Raw genomic sequence first — 18,253 nt, 5'->3', positions numbered from 1 at the left:
TAATTTTATTAGCTTTGCTTAAAATGTTACTAGCCTACATTTAACACACAATTCTATAGATGTATTTATATGAGCCTATAAAACAAAGGAATTTATGACTCTTTTGGAAATGTATGTATCTATATATGTCATGCTGATTGGAAGACAGAGACGAGAAATGGCCCACAGAAGTTTGGTTATTCAGCAACACAAAATGTTATTAAATATACAGTATGCATAAATTAGTCCACAGCTTTTCCTTACCTATTCAAAAATGCATTTCCAAAACGGCTGAGTTTGCGGAATGGCTTTTTGGGATCCACCACAAGAGCGTTTCCTGGAGTACTCCCTTCAGTATCTCCATACATGACAGCAATAAAAGAATCTGTAGTTGGTTCAGGGCCAATTCGCATGCCTGGAAAATCTTGCTCTAGAAGGTACCTAATCATGATGCAAAATATAATAAAACAATATTAAAAACAAATTGAGAACATAGCATTATTCTTCTAAGGAAAACCCAGGATATAAATAAATGAAAACACTCTAAATGTAGATTTTAACAATTATGCCATTAAGACATATTATATTTTTATATTTTGTAGTTTATAAACTTATCAGTGACTGCAAAATCTATGAATAAATTAAGTCTGCATTTAGTAGGGAACAGAAATAAACATGGATTCTGCAACCATTCAAAAGAGATTTGGCCAATTGGTTAATATAAAGGAAATAATGGACATAATAATAAATTTCACAGGAATAAAAAACAGCCATTAATATTTATGCCAGTTGTTTCAAGTTGAAATAAATACAGCAGAAATTTTAAAGTCAAGTTTAAAGACTTTGTATTTGACTTTTTTCATTTTTATCTGCATCACCAAATTCATCAGCAGTGTCTTCCCTTTCCTGTTCATCTAAATAATAAGCCAATTTTTGATGTCTTACATCCTTTCCCACTTTTTATTTGAAATAAATAGACAGGGGAGGAAATGTTTTCAACCATACCATTCGATTTGTTTCTGAATATTGCAGACCAGGGAACAAATAACTTTTACCCTTGCTAATGCATGAAATACATACTCAAATGTTCAGGTTTATGAATTAGGTTTGCTACCTATAGAGCTGCTTTCTTAGCTTCATAAAATAAGATCAAGTGACAATGTCTGGCAAATTATGTCAATGCAAGAAAATAAAGTATATAAAATGATTGCTTCAGTGCTTTTTTTCTTAAAAAAAAAAAAAAAAAAAAAGGTGCCGGAACTCACACACATCATACAACCCACCTTGCCTACCCTACAAAGTTCCATCCAAAAAAGGTGCCGGAACTCCGTTCTGGGCATTCTATAAGAAAAAAAGCCCTGGATTGCTTGGCAGATCTTTCCTCAAATATTTACTACTTTAAGAGATTACATAAATATCAGCCTTTTAACTGCTGTAATAGAAACTAAAATAATCCAATTCTGATAAGTCAAGCAGCATTATTTCCATTTTCCCTCAATCTTGTGTAATTCACATGACAGCAATTTCCTCCCTATCCACATCCCAGAGACAATTACCTAGTCCTAGAAGTATGCTATTATCTTTTTTCCTGCTGCAGCCATAAGAGATACTGAAGAGATAATTCTGCTTGGCATTCCATTGCAGTACTGAGGTGATGCATTCCTATAGTTCTCAACCAGCATTTGAAGAAGACCAGACTGGGAAAATCTATTCTACTATATGTTTCAAAAAAAAAAAAAAAAAAAAAAAGAAATAGTTACAGATCCTATGCCTATGTTAAGGTACATTATACAAATAATTCAGTGATTTAAAAAATATTTCATGCCAACCCATTCTATGCTGCCATCCTGAGTGGGACTTATATCTTCATCTACTTCAACACATGGAAACCATAGCTGAGGTGTCTTTATACATCTCTGGAAGATATATAAGGTGACCAACCGTCCTCCTTTAGGGAGGACAGTCCTCCTTTTGTAAGTTTTGTCCTCCCTCAAAAAGTGTCCTCCTTCATGTCCTCCTTTTCGATATTTGAAGACTAGTTTGCAAGGCTTTTTTTTTTTCCCTCATAGAACACTCAGAACGGGGTTCCACACCTTTTTTGATGTTTTTTTTCCAACTTTTGCATGAGCTGTGCTACTCCCAATATTGGCTTTCGAAAGCCAATAGGAATTGCTGCTGAGCACCCCAAAACACCCGGCTGGCAAACTTTGCACATGCAACTTGTCTGTATTATTGTTGCAATGAATAAAATGTTTCTTTTATTTACGATATTTTTTTCTTCAATTTATTTGTATCCTCCTTTTCATTGTAAAAAAGTTGGTCACCTTAAGACAGTGGTTCTCAACCTGTGGGTCGGGACTCCATTTGGGGTCGAATGACCATTTCACGGGGGTTGCCAAACAACACAGTCCACCTTTTCCTTAGCTGTACTACTCCCTTTTATTCTATTGGCTTTTGAAAGCCAATAGAATAGACTCTCTTGAATAGAGTCTAATACTATTGGCTTTTAAAAGCCAATAGGAATTGTCCAGGCTGTCTCTGCCCTGCTGAGCCCGCCCAAAGTCCCATTCTGCAAACTGTGCTGCACCAGTCGAGTAGTCCTCAACTTACGACCGGTTGAGTAGTCCTTGACTTACGACCGGTTGGGGGTCGCGGCATTAAAAAGGTTGAGAACCACTGCCTTAAGATATACTAATTCCATTCTTTTTTAACCAGATGGATGTGACTCATGTCCTCATTATCTCCATACTAGATTACCACAATATACCAGAGTTGGGATTGCTCTTGAAAACTACTGCAGATGAGGACTGCAAGCTGATGGGTGCTACCTCATTTGGCAATCAAACACTTATTTTGCAGTGTTGCATTAGTTTCCAACAGACTTCTAGGTTTTATTTATTTACTTTATTTGTATGCTGGTCATTCCTAAGAACTTCAGATATTATCAAGATCAATGCAAAATAAAAAGCAACTCTTTGAAAAATAAATAAATCTACTCATAATGTAAAAGAATTCGACATGAAAACAATAAACAGAAAATATACAAAATCATTGACTCATTTGGCTGACAAACTCAAAGCCACTCTCTCTTGGGTAGATTATAAAATTGTGAAGAATAAGGATGAAGGTCTGTTCTCTGAGCTTGAGGGTTGGTTTTCATTACCAGACTAGGTAACATCTTCAGTGGTGTTTAGTGGAAGTCTGTGTCAGTGTTCTACTTATATAAGGGCTTCAGGTGTGAGAGTGTCAAGTGAGGGTCTTGTGATGGGCCAGGTGTGAGTCATCAGAGAGAGGCTTGTGATGAGGAGGTACTTCAGATAAGGGTCATTGGAGGGTGTGAATTTGTGGGTCAGCAGTGAGTCATCAGTGGGAGGCTGGTAATGGGTCTTGTGATGGGGAGATTATGTCAGGTCAGGGTCATTGGAAGGTAAACTGCTGGGGAGAGAGAGAGGGGCTTGAGGGTTGGTGCTGTCTCAGGATGGCTATTCGATTCGATTTGGATTCTGACGGGTTGATATGCTGGTTGTAGATCAATGTGTTTGTTGATGGAATTGCTTGTAGAGTGCCAGGCTTTGATGAACTCCCAAGTGTGGCGGATGGTAGTGTGGCTGATGATTTTAGTGTTGCTCCAATTGAACTGGTGTTGTTTGGTGTCAGTGTGGGTAAAGATTAGGGATTTGGGATCATGACGTTTGACTACTAGCCTGTGTTCCTGGTTTTTAATATGATGCGATGTTTGTCCCATGTAGAAGTGATTGCAATCGTTATAGTTGATTTTGTAGATGACGTTGCTTCTTTCATCCTTCTGTGTCTTGTCTTTGGTTCTCTTATAAATGATAAGTTAAGACTCTGTATTTTCTTCTGAAGAAGTATATGCAAGTTTTCTTGCTTCTGGACTTGGCTCTTCTTATCTTGTAATTTATTTAGACACTGAGATCCCTATTGCATTTATTACTATCTAGTATGGTCCAGCACATCCTATACTTATGCTCTTAATTTTAATACTCAAATGCAGAGAACATTTGAGGGGCAGGGCTGTCTATCCAAATACCTGTTAAATGAAATTGTTGTCACTGCAGTAATTTAGATAGTTATGTGGAGTACATAAATTGATGCACATGAAATAAGAATATAGTAATGCAACTACACAAATGATATAAGCTGACATAAATGACATAAAATATTTAAATTGTCTGGGACATTTGTGAACAACAGAGTTTTGTTCTTTGTTTCAGCATGAGACCCAAGAGTAACATTTTGTCTATTACATTCAAATCTGTTGAATGAAGGTCCAGAGAATCAAGATTTTACTGTAATCCAAACATCACAAGTAAATTGAGTAAGCAATAGTGTTTTCACATAGTCATAAAACAAGGTAAATGATGAAAGAAAAACCAAGTTGGTGACATGAATGTGGAGAAGGAAAAACTAAGAAGAGGAGGAGGCTAGAACAAGAGATATAAGAAAGCAACGAAGATGTGAACATAAATTTACACAAATAACTTCTTTAGCACCAGCTGTATGTATACTTCAGACTCACTTTATTTGTATTTTGTTATTTGTTGTTTTACTAGTTACTTGGAACACTCAATCCTTTTAAAGTATAAGCTACATAAATCTTATTTTCATTTGACTGTAGTGAAACTGCAGACCGGTCCACACCCACATTAGAGAGTAATATAGCACAGAAGCTTTACAAAACAAATTAAAATAAATATTGTTTCAGTACGGAAATACTTCACTGGTCTAAATAGATTGTCTTATAGAATTACCATTCCACTTCAAACCATTGTACAGACCTGCAGACCCAAAGCAAACAGAGAAGATAAGGACTAAACAAATTGATCCATACAGAAAGTATTTCGTCATAGAACAATTGATTTAGTAGCCTTTAAATATACTTTTTTCAAATATTCTGGTCTGCATATGGAACAACACTGGGCTCTTCTGTTTTGAGTCTGGGCTGAAATGCTGTTCTTATAGATAGAAGAGTTATGAAAGAGGTTAAGAGTGGAAGAAAGACAACCCTGAGAAGTTTTGAAATGGTATTCCTGCAGACAGAAATGGTGATAAAGGGGATTAAGAGTGGAAGAAAGTCAGCCCTGAGGGGTTTTGTCAATGATATGTGCACATACTGGTGATACCAACCTTGCTCGATTCAACCCCTAAAATCATTCCCATTTTTTTCTGCCCAAATACAGTACAACAAAAGTATCCCTAATTTTGTTTCTATTGAACTGCAGCTGATCTGAAATAATCAGCCAGAAGTTTTGGAATCCAATGATTCATTTTGAATGTGAAATAAAGCATATTTTTCTCTTCCATGCACAACCTTTCATTAAAACTCTACTCAGTTACAAAGCTGTCTATTTTTATAAAAGGAGAGCGGATGTTTGCTAAATCCTGTTTTAAATAAAATTTGTGACATGAGGCTTAAAAGGAAATTTCATCTTAATAAAAACAGGAAGATAAGCAATCACAGCAGAAATACAGTAAATGGGAGTCATTAAAGGTGCATATATAAATATTCTCAATTGCCTTCTCAGCCAAGAAAGCTAATACATATATCAATATATAAATATGGAAAAGATTGATAATGTGGGCCACAGATGAAATGATGTATACTGGTGGGCCAACCCAATAATCTTTCTCCATTTCATGAAAGTATTTGTGACAAGAGGAAACTCACTGCTATTAACCTTTCTAAACAATTCTGTTAGGATCAAGCAATCTGCACTGATACAGCTGGAAAAAATGTATTTATTAATATATACAACTATTACGAAAAGCAAAATCTTAGCTCACCAACTCAAACAAACCTAGATGAAATACACATTTGACTTAACTATTAAAGAACATTTCATAGTTTATATTGTATAAAATATACAAGAAAGCACTGCACCTCACATTCCTTACCTCTTTTTTCATCTTTCCTTCATACAGTTTTGTCTATGGATACATATTCTAATGCAGTGGTAAACTCTTTATAAAAAGTTAAACTATCTCCCTATTCTTCATTTGAGGCATACTGGAAATTATTAATGAATGAACTTTTTGAAGAATTGGCTATATTATATCACTGAGACCTTCTTGGATGTTTATCCAACTCTCTTTCAACCTGTTTCTGACATACTTTTCAAATTCAGTATTTAAAACTGGACAATCTATTCACTATGCACAACTGGATAAACCATTCTATGTGATATTAAGCACAACATTTATTGATGAGATTTGTTTCAGACATGAACTTGAGTCACTGAATTTTGAAGATGACTAGGTGGAAGAATAAACTATATTTAGCAGAAAACCCCAAACACACACATTGGCAGAATCAATTTTGCAATCTGAAATTAGGAAAATTCAGTATTGTATCCACAGTTTGAATACATTTGAAATTAATCCAGATTCAACCTGTTGAGCTTTTTTTTTCTTTTTAAAGCACACAATTCTATGAAAAACTATAATAGGAAACATAAACCACGGGCTCTTTAAAACTGCATGAGTCGATTCCTGTGACATCCTTCGCAAAAGAAACAGAGCCTTCAGTTCAGTCAACATCAGTCTCACTACTCTTTGGACTTAAGCCAGTTCACCTTCCAACAGTATTAGTAAATTCAAATATAAACAACTGACAGTATATATTTCCAAAGGAAAAACAATGACTCTTTAGGCAATTTAAATTCTAGCACATTAGCTATGCTAAATATTTACTTCACTAACTGCTGATGAAATGAATGTGTCCTCTTGGTGTTAATAAACTCTTCTTATCTTGAAGTTAAATATAGAACTTGCTAGGCTTTCTACTGGGTATAAAATTAAATTTGTAGAAAGAAAAAGAAGCAGATAACTGAATGATGAAAGGAAAGCACCTAAAAGCAGAAGCGTTGGAACAGGACTTCAATTCCCATAAAACCCATAAAATCTATACTGCTTAGGACATGAAGTCTAAAGGTCATGGGAAACCACTATGTTGAAAATGACTATATTTAATATCAGTCCTTTAACAGAGGAGACACAATGAGAGGAGGACAAATGACTGTACTGAGTATTAATCACAGGAAAAGGAAGCATTAAAATCATACAGATAAAGAAAAGGTAAAAACTGCTCTACTGAGGTGTTGGTATTATAATTACTAGTAATCCCAAAGGTGCTTTTCCAAAAGGCAACTGGACTTTCTTCTTCAATTGTCTTTTGGAAAAGCTCTTTTGGGACAACCATGATCTGGATATCTGAGAATTTCTATAGACAATTACTAGAAATCTGGGATTAAAGCCCAAGTGTCTGAAGAGGCCATTCATGAATTATTTTATTATACACATACAAGAATTGTGATGCTAAATTATTTTCCTAAACTTCAATTTACTATTGAACTTTTGTTCTATAGAGCCTGGAAGTTAGCAAACATATTATTTTCTATACATTTTTCTTCTTGATACTAAGAAATGGATTCAGAATATGAGTCCAAGTTGTGTTTGAAGTTTGTATATTTTAAAAAATGAAAAGATGAAGCAATGTCTCTACAGTTTGGCAGTTCGAGTCTCACTGGCTCAAAGTTGACTTGGCTTTCCATCCTTCCAAGGTCGATAAAACGAGGACCCAGATTGTTGGGGGCAATATGCTGACTTTGTAAACTGCTTAAAGAGGGCTGTAAAGCACTGTGAAGCAATATATAAGTCTAAGTGCTATTACTACATACTAAATTTAATGACCACCTAAAGGACTGCATTAATTCCATATTGATACAAATGGATATCATGTGGCTCTTTTTATCCTTCTGTCATATTTATAGCTAAATTTTAATCATTATATATGTAAGGAATTTTCAGTTGCTTACCTACCATTGTTTTGTATTTATGAGTTTTTAAAAGGCTGTGAATTGTGAAACATTGCTTCCTTTCCAATTATTTATATTTCATTATGTGGATGAGATAATAGAACTCATTCTCTGTGGAAGTTATTATTAAAGGCAAACTAAATATTGAAAAGAGCAAATTGAAGGTGGCCTGTAATAAATACTATCTATAATGTATAAATTGGGAGGTTCACATGTATGTGCATGCAATATTGCCAGAATGAGAGATAATAAAACTCTAGATTCCCTCAAGGCCTAGCTTTAAGTCTTTAAAAGGAGAACATTAAAAGGTTTTAACTTAAGGCTACCTGGAAAGATAATTAAGAGTAAAAAGCAATTAAAATATTACTCAACTATCCTGAGACACTGATCCAGATGGAAATGTATACTAGAAATAAATCTACGTTGATGTTTAGAGCAATCTAATACTAAAAAAAGTTATATCTAAGTAACAATCTTCCTCAACACATTCTTGATAAGGCTGTAAGAGGAAAATTATCACATACTTCTGTATGTAGTATCTATACTACTAAAACTCTTATCCTGAAACTTTGTCTTAAATTATACAGCCAAACATTTACCAGATACAGTCTACTTGGCAGGTTGCAATGCCTGACCTTCAGACAGCATGTAATGTTCAATGTTAAAGAGGATTTTTGGGTTTTGGTTTCCTTATTTTTAACTTTTATTATGCATGAAATAATATAGTAACAATTTCTTTAAAATGTATACTTTTCTGTAAACAAATTAATATGCCATATATCATTTTCTTCATTCAGGAAAGATGCACATTCAGTTTATAAAACATTACAAATACAAGATCATTCTAGACAGAAACACTACAATAACAATCTAATCCTATTAAAGTTAAATGCCTCCAAAGGGCATTTCCATTCCCGAAGGGTGGTCTCATGTTGCACAAAGCCATAATAGGATTTGTAAACCATATTTTACAGTTGAGAATGTCATGTAAACCCAGCCAAGGCTAGTTATAGTTAAGAAAACTGTAGTTAAACAAGCTCTGGCTTACTGCAATACATGATGTCACTCGGGAATAATTTAGTCTCTTGACAATGTTCACAGCTGACCCCGAATAAGCTGCTACTGATCAATTTTGATATCTGAATCCATCTTCTTGGCCTAAGTCATCATTTTTAATATCACAGTTGGGATCAGACAATAGGAAGTCAAACTTGGTAGGTGTGGGACCATATGTCATTTTTTTCCGGCAAATACGCGGTTATCAGCTAGCAAAGGATGATAAATGTGTGGGTAAACCCACCTCCTCCCAACACAAATCCCACCAGGCGAGGAGGGAAGAGAGCTTAACTCTTGGGCTCTTCCGAGAGTTACAGGCTACTATTTAAGCTCGGAGCAGCAGGAAGGAAACTGCCTGGTCCTCGGTCACCCGCCATAATCGGTCCGGGAGGCAGAGGCGAGCGCGTTTTTACCTGATAAAAGTGGTCTTCCCGGTGCTGTACTGACCCACGAGAAGCACCATGGGCTTGTTGTCGAAGTCTGCGTTCTCCAGGGCTGGCGAGTGGAACTCATGAAAGCGGTAATGCTCCTCCAGCGGAAGCAGTTTCTTCGCGTAAAGCTCCTTCAAACCGCCGGTCACCGTTTCCACCACGTCCTCGCTTTCGCCAGGCTTTTGGTGCCCGCTCTGCTTCAGCCAACTGAACATGCCGATGGTCGCTGCTTAGCGGCCGTCCCAAGCCTCTCGCTTACTCGTTCGTTCGCTCTCCCGCCTGGGCTGCCACCAGACTGAAAGGACGACCCGGCAAGCGGTGAACCCCGCCCTTCCTGGTTTGCCTGCGGTTGCCTCGCTAAAGGGGAGGGACGTCCCGGGGCGGAGGCTGGAAGCGCCATGTTCCGTGTCTCTTTCTTCTTCCTCCTCCTCTTCCTTCTTTTTCTTCCCTCTCTCCTGGAAAGCGGGTCCGGCGGTGACTTAATAGAAGCACGAATTTTATAGCGTATCGGGTGATAGGAGCCAGCCCGGGCGGTTAAGTTATCATTCGGTGGGACTGGAAACCAGGAAATTAGTCAATTAATTAAACCCTAAGTTTAATTTTTGGGAATCCAAGTAGAAGAGGGCGCGCTCTCCTTCTCAAGAGCAGGGCCGACTACACCGCCTTTCCCCGGATTATCCGGATATACCGCTAAGGAGGGGGGAGGCCAATGGGCAGCTTCTGCTTCTGCTCAGTGACCGTCGAAAGGCGGTCGGAGGTTCTCTAGAAGTGCCAGCCCAATCTGTCACGTTTCGTACAAGCGGAGGAAAGGAATCTCGGGTACTCTTTTGGGACCCAGCTGTCTGAAAGTGCTCCGCAGTCTTGGGGAGTGTCGGTCTGAGAAAGGGCGGAGTAAACCAACCTTCTGAAGGGTATTTAGATTCCCATCAATCTAAGTGGAAATTAGTTGGCAAATAATGTCAGGCATCACCTTTCAGGGTCTTGCCTCAGTCTTGCGAAGTTATTCAGAATCAAGAGGGAAACGAGAGCTCAACTGAAATGGAATAAAAAGTACTTCCTGTAAAAAATAATAATCCAGGGCTCTTTATTATGAAGCTCGGTAAATGAGTTTCCTGCCAAACTCCATTATGGAAAAAAAGATAATTTAGAATAGTTCGCTTTGGTTAATAGCTAATCCTCAACTGGCAATTATGGCATATAAAGAGGACCTGATCTTGGATTTTGCTGTGGCTTCAATTATTATTAAAGTAATCTTTATGTCTTGTCAATTCTTTGTGTATGCCTATGTTTGTGTAACTCACCAAATTATTTTTAACTTTAATTCTTGTAACCTTTAATGTGTATTTTTCTGTGTGACTCTGGGCCTGTGGTTAGTTTATGGGTGAGTATTTGTGGTGGCGCAGTGTTTGTATAAATATTATTATTATTATCGATCATCGCACAGTCAGCCAGATGTTCAGACTGGATTTGGCATTTTGTCTACCTATCGAGTCCTTACCCAGGACCTGGGATAGGCAGATGTGGATGTTTGATGGTATTACAGATATCGTCGCAGGATGGAAGCAGTTCCTAGTAAGGCCGCCTTTTGCAATTGACTAATAGCGAATTTGTCAATGCCAATGGTGTTCAAGTGGTGCTCCAGTTGTTTTGGGATTGCACCCAAGGAGCCTATGACTATTGGTACTACCCTTGCTTGCTTTTGCCACAGTCTTTCTATTTCTATTTGTAGGTCTTTGTATTTTGTTATCTTCTCCAGTTCTTTCTCTTCTATTCTGCTATCTCCAGGCACTGCCACGTCCACTATCCAGACTTTTTTGTCTTTCTTATCGACAATTGTTAAGTCTGGGGTGTTATGTTGCAGGTGCTTGTCTGTTTGAATTCTGAAGTCCCAGAGCAGTTTAATTTTATCATTTTCTATGACTTTCTCTATTTTATGATCCCACCAGTTTTTGCTTACAGGCAAATGATATTTTTTGCAGATCTTCCAATGCACCATTGTTGCTACTTTGTCATGCCGCTGCTTGTAATCAGTTTGTGCAATCTTCTTGCAACAGCTTACCAAGTGGTCCACTGTTTCTTCAGCTTCTTTGCATAGGCGGCACTTACTGTCTGTTGCTGTCTTCTCAATTTTGACTTTGTATGCATTTGTCCTTAAGGCTTGGTCTTGTGCAGCCAGAATTAGTCCCTCGGTCTCTTTCTTCAATTTTCCTGCTCTTAGCCATTGCCAGGTTTTATTATTATCTGCTTTCCCAGCTATTTTTTTCATGTATTGGCCATGTAGTGCTTTGTCTTCCCATGCCTCTATTCTGTTCTTCATTTGGTCTTTCTTGTAGGCCAGTTTGGTCTCTCCAGTAGTTAGTAAGCCTTCCTGATATACTAATTTCAGTGCATCTTCATCATTGTTCTTCAGATATTCTTCCAAAGCCATTTTTTCTTCTTCAACCATCTGATGTACTTGTAGCATTCCACGCCCACCTATTTGCCTTGGTAGATAAAGTCTATCAATGTCACTGCGTGGATGAAGGGCATGATTCATTGTCATTATTTTTCTGGTCTGCCTATCCATTGCTTTTAGTTCTGCTTGAGTCCAGTCCACTATTCCAGCTGTGTACCTAATGACTGGGATTGCCCAGGTGTTGATTGCCTTTATGGTATTTCCTCCATTGAGTTTGGATTTTAAGATCTTCTTCACTCTCTTGATGTATTCACCTCTAATCTTTTTCTTGACTTCAGTGTGCTTGATGTTGTCAGCTTGAAGGATACCCAAGTATTTGTAGTACTCTTCCTCATCCAGATTCTTAATGTTATTTTCGTGGGGCATCTTGATTCCTTCAGTTTTCATTATTTTTCCTTGTTTGATAGTAAGTGTGGCACATTTGTCCAAGCCAAACTCCATTACAATATCTTGGCTATATATACGGACAGTGTTGAGCAGCGATTCTATTTCAGATGATGTTTTTCCATACAGCTTCAGATCATCCATGTAAAGGAGGTGGGATAGTCTAGCAGATGTTTTTGATGTTTGATAGCCATGTCCTGAGTTATTCAGTATTGTTGACAGAGGAAACAGTGCAATAACAAATAGTAATGGTGATAATGAATCTCCTTGAAATATTCCTCTCTTGATATTAACCTCTCCCAGCCTCTCACCATTGATCTGCAACTGTGTCTTCCATTGTGCCATCGATCTTTGCACAAATTTTCTGATGTTTCTACTGACTCCTGTTATTTCTAGGCACTTTATTATCCAATCATGTGGCAGAGAGTCAAATGCCTTTTTGTAGTCAATCCATGCTACATTCAGGTTGGTCTTCCTTCTCTTGCAGTTTTCCAAGATCATTTTGTCTATTAGGAGTTGATCTTTTGTTCCTCTGCTGTTGGGGCGGTTTCCTTTCTGCTCAGGTGGAAAGAGATTGTTTTCAACTAGATGCTGTTGCACTGCATCAGCTACTACACCAGTTAGTAATTTGAAAGTTGTTGGTAAGCAGGTAATTGGCCTGTAGTTACCTGGTGTTGCCCCTTTTGCTGGATTTTTCATTATTAGGTAGGTTTTCCCAGTTGTTAGCCACTTTTCAATTTCTCCTCCTTGTAGTATATTGTTGAACTGCTTGGCAATGAGTGGGTGTATAACAGTTAGATGTTTCAACCAAAACCCATGCAGTTCATCTTCACCTGGTGCTGACCAATTTTTGATTTTCTTTGCTCTTTTTTCTACCATTTTTGTTGTTATTGCTAGTTCTTTCATTTCAACTTCTGTTTTATTTGCATCCACCTCTTTTAACCAAGCCGCATCCTTATTGTATTTCTTTGGGTTATCCCATATCTGCTTCCAGAACTGTACTGTTTCTTCCTTGTCAGGTACTGACTGATTCCTTGCAGTTTCTCCATTGATGGATTGGTAGAAACGTTTCTGATTGGATTGAAATTGGAGGTTCTGCCTATAGTTTGCAATTCGAGCTTCATATCTACTGATTTTCCTGGCTATAGCTGTTATTTGTTGCTTTATTATTTCCAGTGCTTCCTTGATCTTCCTTGTTTCTAAGTGGTATTTCTTGATTAGGTATTCTTTGGTCTTCTTGTTCTTCAGCTTCTTTTCTTTCATCTGTTCTAGCTTGCTTGCATGTGATCTTAATTTGCTGATCTTATTTTCTAGTCTAACCTTCCATTTTTCTGGTGCACTGTTTGTTTGTTTTTCTTCTTTGTTGATTTTGCATCCCAGGTATTCTGTTATAACTGCAGCTGTGCTGTACATTAGTTGGTTTGTTTCTTGCAGTGAATTGGTGCTTATACTTGATATTGCAGTATTTGCATCTTTTAATGCTTGTGCTAGCTGTTTCTTTGGAACAAGCTTCAATGCAGGTAGCCTTATTCTGTTGTTTTTGTGCTGTTCTAGATGCTCAGTTATTCTTTGTTTCAATTCTTTTATTTCTTTAGTTAGAGGGTTTTGTTCTTCCTGAGGTAGAGGTGCCTGGTTTCCAAATGAGAACAGTTGTATATCTCTGCTGGATTCTTTCACTGCCAACTCCCCCTGGTTTGCCTCTACATTCTGAATTACTTCTGGTAAGGCTTTGATTTCTTTGCCCTGGGTAAACCTTTGCAGTTCGTCCAATTCTGTTTCTGTGAATACTTTATTTCGTGTTATAAATCGGCGTTGATCTGCTAGTCTCTGTTCTGTTATTTCTGATTCTGGATGTTGTTCTTTCCAGAACTGGTGCATTCGTTTTAGATATCCTCTTCTTGTTGGACTTGATCTGTAGTAACAGATCATTATTTCTTTGTTTTCCATCACTGTGTATCTGCGACGGGTAAACACCTTTTCTTCCAGTAGTTCTGCAGCTGCTGGCCCTGGTTGCTCAGCCAACAGTCCTGAGTCCTGTAACCCATTTTTCACCAGATATCCAGGAACTCCAATATCTAGTGCGGACCTTGTTAACCCGGGCGACGTCCGAGCCGGTATGGCATTCTGCAATTTACGTCTCACCATATTTTTTATGGGAGAGACACTCTTTGTCTGACTCCTCTGATGAGACCTGTCCAGTATGGTTGAACCTCTGGCATAGCTCTCATCTTCCTCAGAGTACACAAGCCCCACAACCACGTCAAGGTAGTGCCTCACTATTATTATTATTATTATTATTATTATTATTATTATTATTATTATTATTATTATTATTAATCATCGCACAGTCAGCCAGATGTTCAGACTGGATTTGGCATTTTGTCTACCGATCGAGTCCTTACCAAGGACCTGGGATAGGCAGATGTGGATGTTTGATGGTATTACAGATATCGTTGCAGGATGGAAGCAGTTCCTAGTAAGGCCACCTTTTGCAATAGATTAATGGCAAATTTGTCAATACCAATGGTGTTCAAATGGTGCTCCAGTTGTTTTGGGATTGCATCCAAGGCGCCTGTTACTATTGGTACTACCCTTGCTTGCTTTTGCCACAGTCTTTCTATTTCGATTTGTAGGTCTTTGTATTTTGTTATCTTCTCCAGTTCTTTCTCGTCTATTCTGCTGTCTCCAGGCACTGCCACGTCCACTATCCAGACTTTTTTGTCTTTCTTATCAACAATTGTTAAGTGTGGGGTGTTATGTTGCAGGTGCTTGTCTGAATTTGAATTCTGTTTGAATTCTGAAGTCCCAGAGCCATTCTGGCCCTTCCAAGAATCACATTGGCTCTCATGGAGCAGATTCAGTAACCCAGGCATCCACATTGATGTTTCTAGTTGACCATTTGGTTGTGCCCAAACTTTGGAGGGATGCAATTGCATCTGAAGCAGGCTGGTTTAATTATACTCTGGCCTCTTCAAGGATGTGTCTAGGTCCAGGATAAGCCTTAGATAAAAGGAGCTAGCTGAGAGGGTTTGTGTGTGAGGACCTAGGAGAAAAGGAAATGATGAACTAAATGATAGAACAATTTTATCAGCCGTAGCTACTATTGCTAGTACAAGATAACAAGGCTTACTAGATCTTAAACAAATGGCACACTAAGAAATATTGCTGCTTGAAACTTTGCCAAGAACTTAACTTGACATTTACAGCCATCCTGCTTAGACCAACCATAGTTTATAGCTTGAAGGTAGACTCTCTGAAATTCCAAAGTGGATAAAAAATTCTGACAGAGATAAGAGTTGGGTCTCATATTAGCACTGGAGAACTTAAAAGGCCAGAAAGGGCTAAGTAAACCAAAGGCCAAGAACTTGACTATCTGGTTAAATGAGTAGCGTAAATCCTACTTAGGATATACTAGACAACCTGTGATCCATTGGATCATCATATCAGAAATATTTCCTTACCTAAACAGAGAACAGAATGAACATGGATAGACAAAAAATGTTATGGGAGTAGGAGTAACTTCTGATTTCCTGTCAGCTTCCCCATTGAATTTCCTTGTGGAAAGCTATCAGCAAGCACCAAAACCCTTCCCTCCCAGGAAGGAAGGAAGTTTTAAAGAAGCTTCTGCTCAGCCTACTTTGTTTCCAGTATCTCAGAACAATCCACTTACAATTTCTTTTTGCAACAAACTTTTTCGAAGTTTGGCTGAATTGTTTTTAAAAGAAAAATTCTCATTAAAATCCTCCCCATATACAAAACGTCAGAGGTTGCAGAGTTTTTTATGTAAGATTTGCTGCAAACTGCATTGCTGCATTAGGTGAGAAGACCCAAAGCTCCTTCCATTTTTCTTAGAGTTCAGCTGAAGAGAAAAACCCTTGGTTGAAAGACTAAACTAAACAGATTAGGCAGTGTTAATGGCTTCAGCCTGAATGGTAACAACCTATCATAATTATCTTCCCCATGGAACTTTTGGAAAAAGAAGAGCTGCTTGTAAGATTTACACAACCATCCTTCCCAAGTCATAAAAGGAAGTGAGATGACTTCTGTTTTCCTCCAGTGAAGTAAGGACAAATCACTATATACTCACCATGAAACACTTTTCAGTTCCTTCTCTGATCATAACAAGGAAGTTCCAGTGAAGAGAAGGGAAAGGTTTTATGTTCCACTTGCCATTGGCAGCAGAAACACATCAAAATTGCTTTTAGTTTCATAAAATCTCTATGTTTCCCTCTTATGTGGCTACAATTCAGACTCATCATTTCCATTATTTTGTTAGTTGCTGAAATTAGGTAAGCAATATAGAAAAAGCACAGCACTACTAAAACCAGAACAGAAAAAAGAGTCAAAGAAAAAAATGCTGCAAGGTAGATGAATCCTATAATTAAAGGTATTACAAGTTAGTGTAAATTAGAGATAATACAAGCCATTGGAAGTGAAACTCTGTCTTGTGTTTAGCTTTTTGTTAACAGAGATTAGAATAAATTATTGTAGAATTTTGCTTTTCTTGCTTTGATATGTTTTTTCTGAAAACTACTGTATTACACTGTGCCTATCTATAAGGTTACACTTACATTGGTGAATTCTGCAATGAGGGAATGTTCTAGAACAGTGGTTCTCAACCTTTTTAATGCCACGACCCCAACCGGTCGTAAGTCGGACTACTCAACCGGTCGTAAGTCGAGAACTACTCAACTGGTGCAGCACCGTTTGCAGAATGGGACTTTTGGAGGGCTCAGCAGGGCAGAGACAGCCTGGACAATTCCTATTGGCTTTTGAAAGCAAATAGAATTAGACTCTATTCAAGAGACTCTATTCTATTGGCTTTCAAAAGCCAATAGAATAAAAGGAAGTAGCACAGCTAAGGAAAAGGGGAAAAAAATGGTGGACTGCGTTGTTTGGCGACCCCCGTGAAATGGTTGTTCGACCCCAAATGGGGTCCCGACCCACAGGTTGAGAACCACTGTTCTAGAATGTCTTGACAGAAGTTTCTGAAAATATTAAAATTCTGGCTATGGATTCTGCATAAACATCAATGCCGGATTGTTCTACAAAGGAAACTTCTCAGTTGATATTTTACATTTTATTTTTTAAATGTTATTAATATTGGGGAAAGTGATTTCTATGTGGATAATAGTCTTATATTTGGCTTATCTCTCTTTGATGAGGAAACATATACTGAGGCCTATATTATACAGGACCTAGGGATATTTTTCCCTTTATGGATTACTGCCTTGTCGTGGCGAAGGGGCTTGCGTAACTCAATGAAGCTATAAGCTATGCCGTGCAGGGCCACCCAAGACGGACAGGTCATAGCAGAGAGTTCTGACAAAATGTGATCCACTGGAGAAGGAAATGGCAAACCACTCCAGTATCTTTGCCATGAAATCCCCATGGACAGTACTAAAAGGCAAAAAGATATGACGCTGGAAGATGAGCCCCTCAGGTCGGAAGGTGTCCAATATGATACTGGGGAAGAGCAGAGGGCTAGTACTAGTAGTGCCAGAAAGAATGAAGCGACTGGGCCAAAGCTGAAAGGATGCTTAGCTGTGGATATATCTGGTGGTGAAAGGAAAGTCTGATGCTGCAAAGATTTTTTCTCCATAGGAACCTGGAATGTACAGAGAATGAGATGGCTGGATGGAGTCACTGAAGCAGTAGGTGTGAACTTAAATGGACTCCAGAAGATGGTAGAGGGCAGGAAGACCTGGAGGAACGTTGTCCATGGGGTCGCGATGGGTCAGACACAACTTCACAATTAACAACAACAAAGGGATATTTTCCCCAACACAAAGTCAAAGATAGGATTCAGGCAATATGATGTTTTGTTTTGTTTTTTAGTTTTGGCTTAGTGGGGTATGTGAATATAGTTTTTGTAACTTGTAAAGTAAGGTTTATGAATTGTTTATTTATCTGACGATGATTAAAGAAATCCTGATTTAAAGTATGTAGTATTCTAGTCATCGATGATATGCAAATATCTTTCCCTCTTTATGATTGGTTTGTATTTGATAGTTTTGATCACTTGCATACTGGCAAGGGAAAGACAGAGCCCAAATTCTAACATTGCAATATGAAAATCATTCCAACCAAAAACACCAACTTGATTCAAGTAG

General features: G+C 38.0%; 1 protein-coding gene and 1 long non-coding RNA gene across 2 annotated transcripts in view; one reads left to right on the top strand and one right to left on the bottom strand.

Annotated features, from left to right (window-relative positions):
• Positions 1-9,665, bottom strand: part of EHD4 (EH domain containing 4) — a 30,923-nt gene extending 21,258 nt beyond the window's left edge. The window contains exons 1-2 of the mRNA XM_039323909.1: positions 9,284-9,665; positions 244-420 (exon numbers count right to left, since the gene is read on the bottom strand). Of these exons, the coding sequence (XP_039179843.1) occupies positions 244-420; positions 9,284-9,516 (410 nt within the window). The 5' untranslated portion in view covers positions 9,517-9,665. The remainder of the gene's footprint in view (positions 1-243; positions 421-9,283) is intronic.
• A 750-nt stretch (positions 9,666-10,415) lies between these two features.
• Positions 10,416-18,084, top strand: LOC120299273. The gene is made up of 2 exons (XR_005554371.1): positions 10,416-10,548; positions 17,745-18,084. It is a non-coding gene; the product is annotated as an uncharacterized LOC120299273 (long non-coding RNA).
• The last annotated feature ends 169 nt before the right edge of the window (positions 18,085-18,253 follow it).

This window comes from Crotalus tigris, unplaced genomic scaffold (assembly GCF_016545835.1).
Source record: "Crotalus tigris isolate CLP2741 ecotype Arizona unplaced genomic scaffold, ASM1654583v1 scf7180000024286.1529876, whole genome shotgun sequence".
NCBI lineage: Eukaryota > Metazoa > Chordata > Lepidosauria > Squamata > Viperidae > Crotalus > Crotalus tigris.
Note: the sequence above shows the minus strand (reverse complement) of the source record. Positions and strands in the feature narration are given on the sequence as shown.